Here is a 19,664-nt window from a genome sequence, read left to right on the forward strand (position 1 = left end):
CCCTCGCCCCTCCCCTTCTCTGTTCACTCCAAGGCACTTTTCCCCTGGTTGTGGGATGAGGGGAATGGGTTTAGTTCTGGTTCACTCTCTCCTGAGGGTACCTCTCTTTAGGATCCCAGATTCATGTGGGGCGTCTCCAATTACATGCCTGCCTTTGTATAAGATCAGCAAATATCCTTAAGGCAAAAGTGGCTTCTTGTGCTCAGTTTCTGTCTCTGGAGTTTTAGATTTTGGCACACTACTTCCTTACTGTCTTTGCATCTCTTACATGGTTTTATTTATTTATTTTTAAAATTTTTATTGGAGTATAGTTGATTTACAATGTTGTGTTAGTTTCAGGTGTACCGCAAAGTGAATCAGTTATATATATACACATACCACTCTTTTTTAGATTCTTTCCCCATATAGGTCATTACAGAGTATTGAGTAGAGTTCCCTGTGCTATGCAGTAGGTCCTTATTAGTTATCTATTTTACATATAGTAGTGTGTATATGTCCAGCCCAATCTCCCAATTTATCCCTCCCCCCTCCTTTCCCCCTTGGTAACCATAAGTTTGTTTCGCCATCTGTGACTCTGTTTCTGTTTTGTAAATAAGTTCATTTGTACTCTTTTTTTAGATTCCACATATAAGTGATATCATATGATATTTGTCTTTCTCTGACGTACTTCACTCAGTATGGCAATCTCTAGGTCCATCCATGTTGCTGCAAATGGCATTATTTTGTTCTTTTCTATAGCTGAGTAATATTCCATTGTATGTATGTACCACACCTTCTTTATCCATTTATCTGTCGATGGATATTTAGGTTTCTTCCATGTCCTGGCTGTTGTAAATAGTGCTGCAATGAACATTGGGGTGCATGTATCTTTCCAAAGTATGGTTTTTCTCTGGATATATGCCCAAGAGCAGGATTACTGGATCATATGGTAGCTCTAAATGATGGGTCTTTTTTCTTTTTATACTTTATTCATCATTCTAGTTGTTTTCAAGTGGAAAGTCTTATCACATAAAATAAGGCAAGTCTCCACCACTCTGCACTTCCTAGTTCTTTACATATAAGAAAAGGAGAATAAATGTACTCCTGCTTACATCAGAGTATCAACTGAAATAATTATGCTTTGAAAGCGATGAGACTCCAGACAACTACTATTGTCATTTCCTCCCTGCACACCTGTCCACACTCAGTATGCTCTATGGATTCCCCTTTTCTGCCAATCTCTTAAATCTTGGTGGTCCCCCATTGTCCACTCTCAACCCACCGTTTTTCTTAATCTTTACAGTCTTTCTTAGTGGTCTCATCCCTTCCCAAGTCTTAGATATTTCTCTACTTCACTTCTGTCTTCTGAGCTATACGCCCATGTATCCTGCTTATCATACCAAACTCATCAGACACATGCTCATGCCAACATCTCCTCCTCCTGCGTCCCTGTCCTCAGTGGTGGGCACTGCTCTTCATCTGCTGTGCAGTTGTGCAGGCTAGAAACACGGTCAGCAGCCTGAATTCTTTCCTTCCTCACCTTGCACATCCGTTCAGTCGCCAGATTCTGTGAATTGTACTTCCTAAATTTTTCTTAAACTTGCCCTTTTCTGTTACTCTCCTGTTTGGTCTCAGTCTCCAGTTTCTCACCTCCCAGTCCATCCTCACCATCAGCCAGAGTGATGTTTCTAAAATGCATATCTGATTCTATCACCGCCCTGCTTAAAGTCCTTCAGCAGCTTCCCAACATTCTAAACTCCATTAATATTGATTACAAGGCTTTTCACTACTTGACTCTGCCTACTTCTCCATCCTCTGTTCTCCTTTTTTCCATTTCACAACATACCTCATCTACTCTGAACTATTTATATCTCCATTTCCGGGTAGATCATGGTCTGTCTGGATGAGTTAGGGGAATCATATTTGACCTACTCCATCTTTAGACTGCTCTCTTACTTGTTTTGACTGACAGCTGATACTTTGCCTCTCCCATTAGGCCTATTCCCTTTCCCCCTTGGACCTCAAGAGTCGGCTCTCAGGCTTGACCAGCACGGAGCAGAGGGGCATTGTGACCTCCTTTTTTCTCATCACTATCTTCCTAATAATGCCACTTGAAAGAGCACTAGCTTTTAGCAGCCACATCGTAAGTCCTTTCTTACACAAGTAAGCTGTTAAGCCATGTCTCCCGCATCCTGTGTTTGCATGGTGGGTTTTCTGTATCTTATCACAGAAGCTGAACTGAATTTGAACAAACATTAGTGTTTGCTAAATTTCGTCTTGTTTGCTATAGTCCTTGGTCTAGTCTGTTGAACAATAATTTTAGCCTAATCCAAAGTCTTACAATGTAAAGTAAAAGAAATCCTTTTCCATCATATAGATAGAGGGAGGAACTGACTAGGCCCAGAGATGCTTGACACCAACTAGAAATCACACAGCAAGCAAAGCAGCAGCACCACCAGAACCAGAGCCCAGGGCCTCTGATCCCCACTCCTATGCTTTTTCTAAAATGGGACATGAGTTCCCATTCCTGAATGGGAATCCAACCACTGGGGCATACCTGCTAAAAAATTCCATTAAAGCTATCAGATTTTAGGGGCTTCCCTGGTGGCGCAGTGGTTGAGAGTCTGCCTGCCGATGCAGGGGACACGGGTTCGTGCCCCAGTCCGGGAAGATCCCACATGCCGCGGAGTGGCTGGGCCCGTGAGCCACGGCCGCTGAGCCTGTGCGTCTGGAGCCTGTGCTCCTCAACGGGAGAGGCCACAACAGTGAGAGGCCCGTGTACCCAAAAAAAAAAAAAAAAAAAAGCTATCAGATTTTAAATCGTATCAATTCCTTTTGCCAAGAGAAGGTATAATAAAAATAGCACTACTCTGAACAGCTGGAAACCTCGGTTTCTCCATTACTGACAGACGCCTGCCACTTCAAAAAGCTCTTCTCCCAAAACTGCCACAGGAAGGGCTCACTGAGGGAGTCTGATGCTTTCCTGTGAAGCTTTGCATCTTGTCTTCCTCACCTACCTATTGATGGCCCCCCTATTTTAAGACATCTATTTTAGAGACAGAATGAAACTTCTCTATGTTATAATTAGAGTTGAACTTTAAAAAGGTTTGTTTCAGGGCTTAAGAGGAATTTTTTGAAGGCTTATTTCTTAGCTGTTTCATATTCCACTGGAGTAAAATAAAGATTGGCCAGTTATTTATAAATCAACAGAGCTTCTGGGCACCGTCCTGTAATTGCTTTCAGGTAGATTAAAATGTCAGTGTATGAAAGTTGGTCCTTTCAGGAAGAGGAAAAGTCATCCATGACCCGGAAAAGTACCATGAACTAAAGGCTTCTTTCCTTCTCTGTTGAGTTTCTCTGGTCTTTGGACTTGAAGCCTCTTCCCCCACACCTTGCCAGGGCTCTTTCGGAAACCATATCTGACCTTTGCCTTTTTTTTAGTCAGAACTATCATGGTTATAATCTACAGAAATCCATCAATATTAGAGTAACAAAAAAGGAGGAATTTACTCTAAGAACAATGGGGCATCTAACAGCCATGCCTTAGGGACATACTGAATGTAGGTCCTGAGCATTGTGGAAGAGCCCAGAAGTTCTGTCTCTCAGCTTTTTCATCTCTGTGACTCGCTCCATTTGTCTTTACAGGTGAGCACCTGTCTCTCTCTGGGCCCCGTGATGGGCTACACATGACTGGCCAGAGCTCCTAAAAATATTACAGCTCCAGCCACAAAGCAATGATTTTTCTCTGGTTCCTCTCCCTCTCTCGCAGTTCTTAAGAACATGGCAAACTCCCTCTCCATTCTTTTTTTTTTTTTCGGCCACGCCATGCAGCTTATGGGATTTTAGTTTCCCAACCAGAGATCAAACCCAGGCCCTCAGCAGTGAGAGCATGGAGTCTTAACCCTTACCCGCTGGACTGCCAGGGAATTCCCTCCCGCTCCATTCTTCATGGTTTAGCTTAAACACTGCCTTCCCTGAGTCCTCCACACTGGGGTCGGTGACTCCCATCACGCTTCATGCCTGCCTCTGCTGTGGCATTTGTCTCACTGTATGCTGTGCATCCACCTCCTCCATGAGACTCTAATAAGCACCTTGAGAGGCGGATGTGTTCCTTTTCTCTTTGTATTCCCAGTCCCTGGCTCCACAAATACGTGTTGAAGAAATTCATGTATGTGAATGAATGAATGAATGACTACACGGCTGGCTATATGCTGTCTTGAAATTCATCTTTGAGGTATTCCTGCCTTTAGGTGTACTCTTGCAGTCCTTTTGGACTTTTGAACTCATTGCCTACCTTTGTCAAGTTCTCTCCAGCCCAGCCAACAGCTACCGTTCCACTTCCCCATCCTTTAATCCACAGAGAGCTTGAAGATGTGATGTGAGAGGCGGGTGCTGCTGTGGAAAGGGCCTGGGGTTTGGAGTTGAGTTTGAGCTCTACCACTTTCTGGCTGTGAGATTTTGGGCAAGGGACTCTGAGTTTGAATTTCTTCATCTGAAAAGGAGATGGATAACACCAGTCCTTCTCAGTGCTATTCTAAGATGACATGTATAAAACAGCTAACAATTCCAGGAATGCAGTAGGTTCAGAAGAAAGGCTGCTTTCCTGTCCTCTTATTGTAGGCACATCTGTGATTTACATATGTGTATGTGTGTTTTGTGACTGGATATCCCTATGTGTTTTCGTGTATACAGAGGATGGAGTTGGAGGGAGGAATGAAAACACGATGTGAGTCATCTGCCTTTCATGTGCTTAAAAATAAATGCCTAGGCCTCATCCACCTGGGGACACAAATGAGGTCACATCATTGATGGTAGTACCACCATCAATGATGCCACCACTTCCTGTCCCACCTGTGTGATTCAGGACCTCAGCCTGTTAAATCCCGCTCTCAAGTGTTTCTGGGAATCCTCAGAGAGTTTGAATTTAAGAAAAGACTTCCCAATTCCATACTGATGTGTGCACTTTACCAAGTCACTTTAGAGGAGAGCCTCACTGTGGCTAGGGATGGTGCCCTTCATCCATCGTACCTTACCCCACTTAATCTCTGCCAAGGGCATTGTCTCCTGGTACTTCCATGGTTACCACTTCTTGGGGTGACACAGCATACTTGGGAGTCTGCCCTGACCCAAAATTGTGTAGTGTTGTTCCTACAGAATGCTTCCCCTAACTCTGTCACCCTGGTGTTTTCCATGAACATTACTAGTGCCCCTCCATCCTGCTGCAAACTGGTCTCACTGAGTCCATCAGTGAATATGTGCAACCTTTCTCCATACAAAAGATTGTATGTGTGAGTGGGGTTTGGGGAAGGGGGTCAGTTGAAGAGGGAATTACACCTTTTGGTCCCTCACTGCGGAGACCACTCTTGGGCAGTAGAGTAGTTCCCAAGCTGGTTAGGCCTCTTAATTGATTTCCTATCCTCCATTTCTTCCTGGGAGTGGTAGAGCTTGTCCCCTGCTCTTGTTCATTACCCAAGGTCTTTGCACCCCCAGGGAGGCATATGTAACATCGCTGACCAGCAAGAGGTACATCCTGAGGTTCCCGGCGCTAGAGACACTGATGCTGGATGACAACAAACTCTCCAACCCCAATTGCTTTGCCAGCCTGGCCGGGCTCAGGAGGTAAAGCTAGAAGCCTCTCTCTACAGGGCCCTCTATAACCCCCAGCCTTTCTCACACCTTGAGTGCTGCTCTGGAAGCCAAAATGCCTGGGTTTAAATCCCAGCTCCATCACTTATCTCTGCTGTGTGGCCATGAGTAAGTCATCTGCCCTCTGAGCTTTAGCTCAAGCCAAAAAGTGAGGCATCAGTAAAGGTATTTCTGATCATGTGACTGGATTAGAAGCAGTAAAGAGAAAGGAGGGTAGGAGGAGATATGGGATCCTGACCCTAATAGAGGAGCCAAAAAAAAAAAAAGAGAATCAGAAAGGTAAGTTAAACTCTGAGCTCTACCTGTAGTTGGCCCTCTGTATCTGGGTTTTGTGTCCACAGATTCAACCAACGTAGAACCCACAGATATGGAGGGCTGACTATATTTGGTTAAAGTAATGAAATGCTGGCATTTAAATGCTTAAGCTTTAGATCCCTGGAAAATTTACTTTGGATTCAAATACCATTTACTGAACACTACTTTGTGGCAGCATTTACATATTGTCTCATTTAATCTTCACAAGACCCTTGAAAGGTTAATGAATACTATCCCCATTTTAGAGATAGGGACATTGAGGCCCAGAGAGGGTAAGTCACTGGCTCAAGGTCACCCAAGAGGAGTAACTGTCGAAGCCTGATTCCATGTTCTTTCCCTAAAGTTGCTTGGTAAATGTCCCTGAGGTTATCATTACTGCTGTGATTCTGTATTCACTTTCCTTAATTGAAGACTGAAGAAGTTAAGCCTGGACCAAAACAAGATTTTCCGGATCCCGTACCTACAGCAGGTTCAGCTCCGAGATGGGTCTGGAGACTGGGTTGGAGGCAGGGGGAGTCCCAGGAAAGAGCCCCAATCTATGCTGCAGCCCAAGTCGTGGATATTTGAGGCCTCGGATGACCAACTGGATTATACTGTACTGCCCATGAAAAAGGATGTTGACCGGACAGGTTAGTGATACCACTTGTTGCAGATGCTAGACCCATGGTGTGATAAGCTTCCAAGAGTTTATTCTGAGAGTCTGTGGCTCCCTGGGGAGCTGCTGCTTTTCAACTGCTGAGCCAGGGGAGATCGCAGTCCTACATGAACTATTTGTATAACTTCCTAACTGGTTCTGTCAGTCAAGATGCTTTTACAACCCAGTTACAAGTGGATTTTTTCCTTTTTATCTCAAATAACGAGAAACTGAGAAGTAAGGCTTTCCAGAGATGGTTAATTCTGGGGTGCATTGATATTCTCAAGGGGCTCAGGCTCTTTCCATCCTCTCCTCTCCATCCTTGGCCTGCTTGCTTGTCCTTCTTGCTTGTTCTTTTAGGCTGGTTCCCACTGAGGTCTCAAGGTTGCTACCACAGTCCCAAGAATCACATCCAGATGGCAACATTTGGAGGCAGAAAATGAAAGAACCGTTACCTTTATTATAAACCAAAATCCCTTTAATGCATGAGTGTATTTGTGGATTACATATTCTGCTCCACTGATCTAATTAATTCTCTATTACTGTGCCAATACCACACTGTTTTTCCTTAACATTTATTTTAAATTGAGGAATAATTTACATAGAGTAAAATACAGAAATCTTGTGCAGAGCTTGAGTTTTTACATATATATATACTCTTTTAACTATCACCCATATTACAATATAGAACGTTTTCAACATCCCATGTGGTAACCTCCCAATCAGTATCTCCTCTAAGAATAACCACTGTTCTGACTTCTGTCAACACAGATGAGTTTCGCCTGATTTGAAATTCATGTATCACTCAACGTTAAATCTGTGGGATTCATTCATGTTGTTGCCTATGTCAGTGGTTCATTCTTTTTTTTTCTCTTATTTATTCCATTTATACCACAATTTATTTACACTTTTTACTGTTGATAGACATTTTGGTTATTTCTATTTGGGAGCTATTATGGATAAAGCTGCTGTGAACATTTTTTTACACATCTTTTGGTGGACATAAGCACTTGCTTCTGTTGGGTATGTACCCAGGAGTGGAATTGCTGAGCCTCAGAGTGTAAAATTTGTTTAGCATTAGTGGATACTGCCAAATACTTTTCCAGTGGGGTTGTAGCAATTGTCAATCCCATATTAATGTAAGAGATTTCCAGTTATTCCATATCCTCACAAATCCTTGGTACCATCAGTCTTTTTCATTTTACTGGTTTTGGTAGATAGGTAGTGATATCTCATTGTGGTTTTGATTTGCATTTCTCAAGTGACTAATGATGTTGAGTACCTTTTTATATGTTTATTGGTCACTTTGATATCCTCTTTTGGAAGTGCTTATTCGCCTCTTGGCTGTATTTAAATTGGATTGTGTAGCCTTTTTGTTGTTGTTGTTGATTTGAGTCCTTTATGTATCCTGGATACAAGTTCCTGGTAGATCCATATATCACAAAAATCTTTTCTCAGTCTGTGACTTGCTTTTTCATATTACTGGTGAATTTTGGTGAACAGAAGTTCTTAATTTTAATGAAATCCAATTCATCAATCTTTATAGTTAGTGCTTTCTATTTCCTGATCAAGACTTTTTTGCATGTCTCAACTCATGAAGATATTTTTCTATATTTCCTTCTAGAAGCTTGATTATTTTAGTTTTTATATTTGGTCTCTGATCTATCTAGAATTATTTTTTGTATATAGTGTGAGGTAGAGTCAAAGTTAACTCTTTTATATGGATATCTGATTGACCCAGCACCATTTGTTGAAAAGACTATAATTTTCCCCACTGAGTTGTTGGGGAGGCATTGTGGTAAGGCGGTGACAGTGTATGTATCTAAACGACTATAGCTTTGTAACAAGTTTTGACAACTGATGGTGAAATTCTACAGCTGTGATGTTATTCTTCAAAACTGCTACAGGTATTGTAAGACCTTTGCATACAAACAGTATGCAAATTCTATGCAAATTTTAGAATCAGCTTATCAACTTCCAAACAAAATCCTGCTAGAATTTTGACTGGAATTGCATTGAACCTACAGACCAATTTGGAGAGAATTGCCTCATTAAAATAATATATCCTACCATTTTTTAGATCTTTTAAAATTCTTCTCAACAATGCTTTGTAGGCTTCAATGGCAAGGTTATGCGTATCTTTCATTAGATTTATTCCTAGGTATTTGGTCTTCTTTATGCTATCATCAGTGGTATTGCTTTTTTATATTTCATTTCCAATATTGAACATGTATCCAGTAACCTTTCTAAATTCACTTATCACTTTTAGTCATTTGCAGGTTCTTTCGGATTACCTATGTTCACGATCATGACGTTTACAGATAATGACCATTTCATTTATTCTCTACCAATCTTATGCCTCTTATGCCTTTTTATTTCTTTATTTCACTGGCTAAGACTTCTAGTACGACGTTGAGAGAAGTGGTGATAGTGGACATCCTTGTGTTGTTCCCAACCTCAGGGGGAAACTGTTCAGTATTTCAAAATTATGAGTTAGCTGTAGATATTTTTGTAAATGCCTTTTATCAGATCAAAGAAATTTCTTTGTTTTCCTAGTTTGCTGACAGTTTTTATTATGCATGGGTATTGAATTTTGTCAAATGCTTTTTCTGCATCTATTGAGACAATCATGTGATTTTTCTTTAATCTATTAATATGGTTCATTACATTGATTTTTTTTTAAGTTCAGTTAATATCTGTCACCATACCTAGTTACAAAAAAATTTTTTTCATGTAATAAGAACTTTCAAGATCCACTCTCCTAGCTACTTTCAAATACACAATACAGTACTGTTAACTATAGTCACCGCGCTATATTCATTACATTCCCATATATAACTGGGAGTTTGTACCTTTTCACCCCCTACACCCATTTCGCCCACCCCCCACCCCCTGCCTCAGGCAGCCACTAGTCTGTTCTTTATATCCATGGGCTCAATTTTTTTGTTTTGGTTTGGGTTGGTTTTTGTGTTTTTCTTTAGATTCCACATTTAAGAGAGATCATATGGTATTTATCTTTTTCTGTCTGGCTTATTTCACTTTACATAATGCCTTCAGGGCCTAACCATGTTGTTGCAAATGGCAAGGTATCATTCTTTTTTACGGCTGAATAATTTACATATGTGTGTGTGTGTACATATGTATAAAATCACATTTTCCTTATCCATTCGTCCATCGATGGACACTTAGGTTGTTTCTGTGTCTTGGCTATTGTAAATGATGCTGCCATGAACATAAGGGTGCATTTTATTTTCTTTGGGTAAATACCCAGAAGTGGAACTTGGAGTTCTGTTTTCAGTTTTTTTGATGAACCTCCATACTGTTTTCCATAATAGCTGCACCAATTTACATTCCCACCAACAGTGAACAACAGTTCCCTTTTCTCCACATCCTCGCCAACACTTGTTATTTCTTTTCTTTTTGATAACAGCCATTCTGACAGGTGTGAGGTAGTATCTCATTGTGGTTTTGATTTGCTTCCCCTTGATGATTAGTGATGTTGAGCATATTTTCATGTACCTGTAGGCCATTTGCATGTCTTCTTTGGAAAGATGTCTATTCATATCCTCTTGATTGTTTGGTTTTTTGCTATTGAGTTTTCTGAGTTTTTTAAAAATATATTTTTGGATAGTAACCCCTTGTCCAGATATAGAATTTAAAAATATGTTCTCCCATTCAGTAGGTTGTCTTTTCATTTTGTTGATGGTTCCCTTTGCTGTGCAAAAGCTTTTTAGTTTGATATAATCCCACCTGTTTATTTTATATCAATTTTTGAATGTTGAACCAGACTTGCATTCCCAGGATAAACCCCACTTGGTCATGATTTAACTTGCTGATTGATATTTTGTCAAGGATTTTAAAATCTATGTTCAGGAGATATGTGGGTATATTATTTTCTTTTGTTATAATGTTCTTGTCAGGATTTACAGTCAGAGTTATGTTTGCCTCATAAAATGAATTTGGAGAAATATTCACTGTTTTTCTGTTGCTTGGGAAAGTTTGTATAAGATTGAGATTATATCTTCCTTAAATTTTGGAAGAATTCACCATGAAGCCATCTGAGCCTGGGTTTTCCTTTGTGGGAAGGGGTTGGAATTATTAAAATTCAGAAGCTTGGAAGAGAAGCCCTTTAGAGCTTGGCTGCTGGTGTCTCTGAGCTCAGAGGGGCCTCATGGAGCTGAGACCCCAAATCTCTGCAAGGAGGAGACTGACTGGCTGGTGCTGATATCCCTGAAGCTGGTTTATAAAGGTTAGAAAACTGCAAACTGGATTCAGCTGCTGCTGGGGAGAGACTTGCTGAAACTCTCATGAAGTGACATTACTCCAGCGACATTCATATCACAAGCAGTCGGGAAACCCATGGGAAGCAGACTGGTGGAAGCAAGCCTCTTCTTCCTCTTCCAGCTTTGCAGTCTTCCTCTAGCCCCAACCCCTATTGTCAGAGTCTAACAGGAAAGCAACTGGCAAAGCAGAAGAATGGTTTTCAGAACCCCAGCTCCAACACCCCAAAGCAGAATAGAGAAGAGTGGGTTTGGCAGTAAAAAATAATAGCTTAATAATTGGCACAATTATGTTATTCAGATTTTCCCCAAGATTATTTTTGTGTCTACTTGGTTCGTTAACTTTGGAAAGAGGTATATTAAAGTCTCTTACCACTATTGTGGGTTTGTCAGTATCTCCTATGTTTCTGGCGCTTTTTATTATTAAATTGGTTCAGTTCCATTATGAGGATCATGACTATTACCTGGTACATTGTATCTTTTAATCACTGTAAAATACTCCACCTTATCTTAATACTTTTGGCCTCAGCCTGGGCCTCGATTTGATTTGATATGAACACTTATTTTGTAATATCTTAAAAACAATATAACCCTCCTATTTTCCCCAATATAGGTCTTTTTTTAATAGAAGAATTTAACTCACATTGTGATTATTGATGTTTTGATTTATTTCTATCATCAGTAGTGTATATTTTCTTTTTTAAACGTTTAATATATATTCTTTTTTTTCCTTTTTTAAATTAAAATATAGTTGATTTACAATATTGTATTAGTTTCAGGTGTACATCAGAGTGATTCAGTTACACATATATATGTATATATCTATATTCTTTTTTCCTGATTCTTTTCCATTTTAGTTTATTACAAGAGAGTGAAAACAGTTCCCTGCGCTATACAGTAAATCCTTGTTGTTTATCTACTTTATATATAGTGGTATGCATCTGTTAATCCCATACTCCCAATTATGCCTCTCCCTTCTTCCCCTTTGGTAACCATGAGTTTGTTTTCTATATCTTTGAGTCTGTTTCTGTTTTGTAATTAAGTTCATTTATACTATTTTTTAGGTTCCACATATAAGTGATATCATATATTTGTCTTTCTCTGTCTGACTTACTTCACTTAGTATAATCTGTAGGTCCGTGTGTGTTGTTGCAAATGGCATTATTTCATTCTTTTTTATGGCTGAGTAGTATTCTATTTGTGTGTATCACATCTTCTTTATCCATTCATGTGTTTATGGACACTTAGGTTGCTTCCATGTCATGGCTATTGTAAATAGTGCTTCTATGAACATTGAGGGTGCATGTTTCACTTTGAATTAGAGTTTTCATCTTTTCTGAATATATGCCCAAGAGCGGGATTGCTGTATCATATGGTAACTCCATTTTTAGTTTTTTAAGGAACCTCCATACTGTTTTCCATAGTGGCTGCACCAATTTACATTCCTACCAACAGTGTACAAGGGTTCCCTTTTCTCCACACCTGCTCCAGCATTTATTATTTGTAGACTTTTAGATGATGGCCCTTCTGATTGGTGTGAGGTGATACCTCATTTTAGTTTTGATTTGCATTTCTCTAATAATTAGCAATGTTGAACATCTTTTCATGTGCCTGTTGGCCACCTGTATGTCTTCAATGGAGAATGTCTATTTACGCCTTCTACCCATTTTTTTGATTGGGTTGTTTATTTTTTGTTATTGAGTTGTATGAGCTGTTTGTATATTGTGGATATTAACCCATTGTCAGTTGCATCATTTGCAAGTATTTTCTCCCATTCTGTAGGTTGTCTTTTTGTTTTGTTTTATGGTTTCCTTTGCTGTGCAAAGGCTTGCAGTTTGATTAGGTCCCATTTGTTTATTTTTGCTTTTATTTCTATTGCCTTGGAAGACTGACCTAAGAAAACCTTGCTGTGATTTATGTCAGAGAATGTTTTGCCTATGTTCTCTTCTAGGAGTTTTATGGTGTCATGTCTTATATTTAAGTCTTTAAGTCATTTTAAGTTTATTTTTGTGTATAGTATGAGGGAGTGTTCTAACTTCATTGCTTTACATGTGGCTGTCCAGCTTTCCCAACACCATTTGCCAAAGAGACTTTCTTTTCTCTACTGTATGTTCTTGCCTCCTTTGTCAAACATTAATTGACTATAGGTGTGTGGGTTTATTTCTGGGCTCTCTATTCTGTTCCATTGATTTATATGTCTCTTTTTGTGCCATACCATGCTGTTTTGATTACTATAGCTTTGTAGTATTGTCTGAAGTCTGGGAGCCTTATTCCTCCAACTTTGTTCTTTTTTCCTCAGGATTGCTGTGGCAACTTTGGTCTTTTATGGTTCTATATAAATTTTAAGATTATTTGTTCTAGTTCTGTAAAATATGTCACGGGTAATTTGATAGGGATCGCATTAAACTGTAGATTGCTTTGGATAGTATGGCTATTTTAACAACATTCCTTCTTCCCATCCAAGAGCATGGTATATCTTTCCATTTCTTTAAATCATCTTCATTTCCTTTATCAATGTTTTATAGTTCTCAGCATATAAGTCTTTCACCTCCTTGGTCATGTTTATTCCTAAGTATTTTACTCTTTGTGATGTGATTTTAAAAGGGATCTTTTTTACTTTCTCTTTCTGATATCTCATTGTTAGTGTAAAGAATTGCAACTGATTTCTGTATGTTAATCTTGTATCCTGCTACTTTGCTGAATTCATTTATCAGTTCTAGTAGTTTTTGTGTGGAGTCTTTAGGGTTTTCTATGTATAGTATAATGTCATCTGCATATAATGACAAGTTTACCTCTTCCCTTCCAGTTTATTTATTTATTTTTAATATTTATTTATTATTTTTTTTATTTTGGCTGTGCTGGGTCTTAGTTGTGGCACGTGGGATCTTGTTTTCTTTTTTTTTTTTTAGTTTCAGCATGCAGACTTCTTAGTTGTGGCATGCGGACTCTTAGTTGCGGCATGCATGTGGGATCTAGTTCCCTGACCAGGGATCAAACCTGGGCCCCCTGCATTGGGAGCATGGAGTCTTATCCACTGGACCACTGGGGAAGTCCCTCCCTTCCCATTTAGATACTTTTTCTTATCTGATTGCTATGGCTAGGACTTCCAATACTGTGTTGAATGGAAGTGGTGAGAGTGGGCATCCTTGTCTTATTTGAGATTTTAGCTGGAAGGCTTCCAGCTTTTCACAGTTGAGTATTATGTTGGCTATAGGTTTGTCATAAATAACTTTTATTAATTTGAGATACGTTCTCTCTATACCCACTTTTGGTGAGAGTTTTTATCATGAATGGATGCTGAATTTTATCAAATGCTTTTTCTGCATCTATTGAAATGACTGTGTGGTTATTGTCATTTCTTTTGTTGATGCGGTGTATCACATTGAGTTGCGTATGTTGAACCATCCTTGAAACCCTGGGATGAATCCAACTTGATTGTGGTGTGTGATCTTTTTTATGTGTGGTTGGATTCTGTTTGCTAATATTTTGTTGAGGATTTTAGCATCTGTATTCATCAGAGATATTGGCCTGTAATTTTCTTTTTTGGTAGTGTCTTTGCTGGTTTTGGTATAAGAATGATGGTGGCTTCAAAGAATGACTTTGGGAGTGTTCCCTTTTCTTCAGTCTTTTGGAAGAGTTTGAGAAGGATAGGTATAAGTTCTTTGTATCTTTGGTAGGATTCCCTAGTGAAGCCATCCAGTCCTAAACTTTTGTTTGTAGGGAGTTTTTGTTTTTGTTATTTTTTTTAAATTACAGATTCTGTTTCACTTCTAGTGATCAGTCTGTTTAGATTGTTTCTTTTTGATTCAGTTTTGGTAGGCTGTATGTTTCTAGAAATTTGTCCATTTCTTTTAAGTTGTCCATTTTGTTGGCATATATGTGTTCATAATACCTTCTTATGAAATTCATATTTCTGTGGAATTGGTTGTTATTTCTGCTCTTTCATTTCTTATTTTGTTTATTTGGGTCCACTTTTCTTGGTGAGCCTGGCCACAGGTTTGTCGATTTTGTTTGTCCTTTCAAAAAAAACAGCTCTTGGTTTTATTGATATTTTTTCTATTCCTTTTTTATTTTATTTATTTCCTCTCTGATCTTTGTTATTTTCTTTCCTCTGCTGACTTAAGGTTTTGTTTGTTTTTTTCTAATTCTTTTAGGTTGTAGGTCAGGTTGTCTATTTGGAATTTTTCTTGGTTTTTTTTTTTTTATTGGAGTATAATTGCTTTATATTGGTGAGTTAGTTTCTGCTTTACAACAAAATGAATCAGTTATACGTATACATATGTTCCCATATCTCTTCCCTCTTGCGTCTCCCTCCCTCCCACCCTCCCTATCCCACCCCTCCAGGCGGTCACAAAGCACTGAGCTGATCTCCCTGTGCTATGCGGCTGCTTCCCACTAGCTATCTACCTTACGTTTGGTAGTGTATATATGTCCATGACTCTCTCTCGCTTTGTCACAGCTCACCCTTTTCCCTCCCCATATCCTCAAGTCCGTTCTCTAGTAGGGCTGTGTCTTTATTCCTGTCTTACTGCTAGGTTCTTCATGAAATTTTTTTTTCTTAAATTCCATGTATATGTGTTAGCATATGGTATTTGTCTTTCTCTTTCTGACTTACTTCACTCTGTATGACAGACTCTAGGTCTATCCACCTCAGTACAAATAGCTCAATTTTGTTTCTTTTTATGGCTGAGTAATATTCCATTGTATATATGTGCCACATCTTCTTTATCCATTCATCCGATGATGGACACTTAGGTTGTTTCCATCTCCGGGCTATTGTAAATAGAGCTGCAATGAACATTTTGGTACATGACTCTTTTTGAATTATGGTTTTCTCAGGGTATATGCCCAGTAGTGGGATTGCTGGGTCATATGGTAGTTCTATTTGTAGTTTTTTAAGGAACCGCCATACTGTTCTCCATAGTGGCGGTACCAGTTCACATTCCCACCAGCAGTGCAAGAGTGTTCTCTTTTCTCCACACCCTCTCCAACATTTATTGTTTCTAGATATTTTGATGATGGCCATTCTGACTGGTGTGAGATGATATCTCATTGTAGTTTTGATTTGCATTTCTCTAATGATTAATGATGTTGAGCATTCCTTCATGTGTTTGTTGGCAGTCTGTATATCTTCTTTGGAGAAATGTCTATTTAGGTCTTCTGCCCATTTTTGGATTGGATTGGTTTTTTTTTGTTATTGAGCTGCATGAGCTGCTTGTAAATTTTAGAAATTAATCCTTTGTCAGTTGCTTCATTTGCAAATATTTTCTCCCATTCTGAGGGTTGTCTTTTGGTCTTGTTTACGGTTTCCTTTGCTGTACAAAAGTTTTGAAGTTTCATTAGGTCCCATTTGTTTATTTTTTTTTTTCCATTTCTCTAGGAGGTGCGTCAAAAAGGATTTTGCTGTGATTTATGTCATAGAGTGTTCTCCCTATGTTTTCCTCTAAGAGTTTGATAGTTTCTGGCCTTACATTTAGGTCTTTAATCCATTTTGAGCTTATTTTTGTGTATGGTGTTAGGGAGTGATCTCATACTTTTACATGTAGCTGTCCAGTTTTCCCAGCACCACTTATTGAAGAGGCTGTCCTTTCTCCACTGTACATTCCTGCCTCCTTTATCAAAGATAAGGTGACCATATGTGCGTGGGTTTATGTCTGGGCTTTCTATCCTGTTCCATTGATCTATCTTTCTGTTTTGTGCCAGTACCATACTGTCTTGATTACTGTAGCTTTGTAGTATAGTCTGAAGTCAGGGAGCCTGATTCCTCCAGGTCCGTTTTTCGTTCTCAAGATTGCTTTGGCTCTTCAGGGTCTTTTGTGTTTCCATACAAATTGTGAAAGTTTTTGTTCTAGTTCTGTGAAAAATGCCAGTGGTAGTTTGATAGGGATTGCATTGAATCTGTAGATTGCTTTGGGTAGTAGAGTCATTTTCACAATGTTGATTCTTCCAATCCAAGAGCATGGTGTATCTCTCCATCTATTTGTATCATCTTTAATTTCTTTCATCAGTGTCTTATAATTTTTTGCATACAGGTCTTTTGTCTCGTTAGGTAGGTTTATTCCTAGATATTTTATTCTTTTTGTTGCAATGGTAAATGGGAGTGTTTTCTTGATTTCACTTTCAGATTTTTCATCATTAGTGTATAGGAATGCCAGAGATTTCTGTGCATTAATTTTGTATCCTGCAACTTTACCAAAATCATTGATTAGCTGTAGTAGTTTTCTGGTAGCATCTTTAGGATTCTCTATGTATAGTATCATGTCTTCTGCAAATAGTGACAGCTTTACTTCTTCTTTTCTGATTTGGATTCCTTTTATTTCCTTTTCTTCTCTGATTGCTGTGGCTAAAACTTCCAAAACTATGTTGAATAAGAGTGGTGACAGTGGGCAACCTTGTCTTGTTCCTGATCTTAGTGGAAATGCTTTCAGTTTTTCACCATTGAGGACGATGTTGCCTGTGGGTTTGTCATATATGGCCTTTATTATGTTGAGGAAAGTTCCCTCTGTGCCTACTTTCTGCAGGATTTTTATCATAAATCGGTGTTGAATTTTGTCAAAAGCTTTCTCTGCATCTATTGAGATGATCATACGGTTTTTCTCCTTCAATTTGTTAATGTGGTATATCACGTTGCTTGATTTGCGTATATTGAAGAATCCTTGCATTCCTGGAATAAACCCCACTTGATCATAGTGTATGATCCGTTTAATGTGCTGTTGGATTCTGTTTGCTAGTATTTTGTTGAGGATTTTTGCATCTATGTTCATCAGTGATATTGGCCTGTAGTTTTCTTTCTTTGTGACATCCTTGTCTGGTTTTGGTATCAGGGTGATGGTGGCCTCGTAGAATGAGTTTGGGAGTGTTCCTCCCTCTGCTATATTTTGGAAGAGTTTGAGAAGGATAGGTGTTAGCTTTTCTCTAAATGTTTGATAGAATTCACCTGTGAAGGCATCCGGTCCTGGGCTTTTGTTTGTTGGAAGATTTTTAATCACAGTTTCAATTTCAGTGCTTGTGATTGGTCTGTTCATATTTTCTATTTCTTCCTGATTCAGTCTTGGCAGGTTGTGCCTTTCTAAGAATTTGTCCATTTCTTCCAGGTTGTCCATTTTATTGGCATAGAGTTGCTTGTAGTAATCTCTCATGAACTTCTGTATTTCTGCAGTGTCAGTTGTTACTTCTCCTTTTTCATTTTTAATTCTATTGATTTGAATCTTCTCCCTTTTTTTCTTGATGAGTCTGGCTTATGGTTTATCAATTTTATTTATCTTCTCAAAGCACCAGCATTTAGTTTTATTGATCTTGCTATTGTTTCCTTCATTTCTTTTTCATTTATTTCTGATCTGATTTTTATGATTTCTTTCCTTCTGCTAACTTTGGGGTTTTTTTGTTCTTTCTCTAATTGCTTTAGGTGCAAGGTTAGGTTGTTTATTCGAGATGTTTCCTGTTTCTTGAGGTAGAATTGTATTGCTATAAACTTCCCTCTTAGAACTGCTTTTGCTGCATCCCATAGATTTTGGGTCATCGTGTCTCCATTGTCATTTGTTTCTAGGTATTTTTTTATTTCCTCTTTGATTTCTTCAGTGATCTCTTGATCATTTAGTAGTGTATTGTTTAGCCTCCATGTGTTTGTATTTTTTACAGATCTTTTCCTGTAATTGATATCTAGTCTCATAGCGTTGTGGTTGGAAAAGATACTTGATACAATTTCAATTTTCTTAAATTTACCAAGGCTTGATTTGTGACCCAAGATATGATCTGTCCTGGAGAATGTTCCATGAGCAATTGAGAAAAATGTGTATTCTGTTGTTTTTGGATGGAGTGTCCTATAAATATCAAGTCCATCTTTTTTAACGTATCATTTAAATCTTGTGTTTCCTTATTTATTTTCATTTTGGATGATCTGTCCATTGGTGAAAATGGGGTTTAAAGTCCCCTACTATGAATGTGTTAACTGTTGATTTCCCCTTTTATGGCTGTTAGTATTTGGCTTATGAATTGAGGTGCTCCTATGTTGGGTGCATAAATAATTACAATTGTTATATCTTCTTTTTGGATCGCTCCCTTGATCATTATGTAATGTCCTTCTTTGTCTCTTCTAATAGTCTTTATTTTAAAGTCTATTTTGTCTGATATGAGAATTGCTACTCCAGCTTTCTCTTGGTTTCCATTTGCCTGGAATATCTTTTTCCATCCCCTTACTTTCAGTCTGTATGTGTCTCTAGGTCTGAAGTGGGTCTCTTGTAGACAGCAAATATATGGGTCTTGTTTTTGTATCCATTCAGCCAATCTGTGTCTTTTGGTGGGAGCATTTATTCCATTTACATTTAAGGTAATTATCGACATGTATGTTCCTATTCCCATTTTCTAAAGTGTTTTGTGTTCGTTATTGTAGGTCTTTTCCTTCTCTTGTGTTTCTTGCCTAGAGAAGTTCCTTTAGCAGTTGTTGTAGAGCTGGTTTGGTGGTGCTGAACTCTCTCAGCTTTTGCTTGTCTGTAAAGGTTTTAATTTCTCCATCAAATCTGAATGAGATCCTTGCTGGGTAGAGTAATCTTGGTTGCAGGTTTTTCTCCTTCATCACTTTAAATATGTCCTGCCAGTCCCTTCTGGCTTGCAGAGTTTCTGCTGAAAGATCAGCTGTTATCCTTATGGGGATTCCCTTGTGTGTTATTTGTTGTTTTTCCCTTGCTGCTTTTAATATGCTTTCTTTGTATTTAATTTTTGACAGTTTGATTAATACGTGTCTTGGCGTATTTCTCGTTGGATTTATCCTGTATGGGACTCTCTGTGCTTCCTGGACTTGATTAACTATTTCT

At 38.7% G+C, this 19,664-nt stretch overlaps 1 protein-coding gene across 2 annotated transcripts in view; it reads left to right on the forward strand.

Annotated features, from left to right (window-relative positions):
* Positions 1-19,664, forward strand: part of XRRA1 (X-ray radiation resistance associated 1) — a gene marked incomplete at both ends in the record, with an annotated part of 99,597 nt that overhangs the window by 39,730 nt on the left and 40,203 nt on the right. Inside the window, 2 exons of one of the 2 annotated variants that reach the window (XM_082845121.1) lie at positions 5,470-5,598; positions 6,352-6,569. In XM_082845121.1, coding sequence (XP_082701247.1) covers positions 5,470-5,598; positions 6,352-6,569 — 347 coding nt within the window. Of the gene's footprint in view, positions 1-5,469; positions 5,599-6,351; positions 6,570-19,664 lie in introns of those variants that run through there. The other variant, XM_082845122.1, reaches the window with a different exon arrangement.

Source organism: Leucopleurus acutus, assembly GCF_964270905.1.
Source record: "Leucopleurus acutus genome assembly, chromosome: 8".
NCBI lineage: Eukaryota > Metazoa > Chordata > Mammalia > Artiodactyla > Delphinidae > Leucopleurus > Leucopleurus acutus.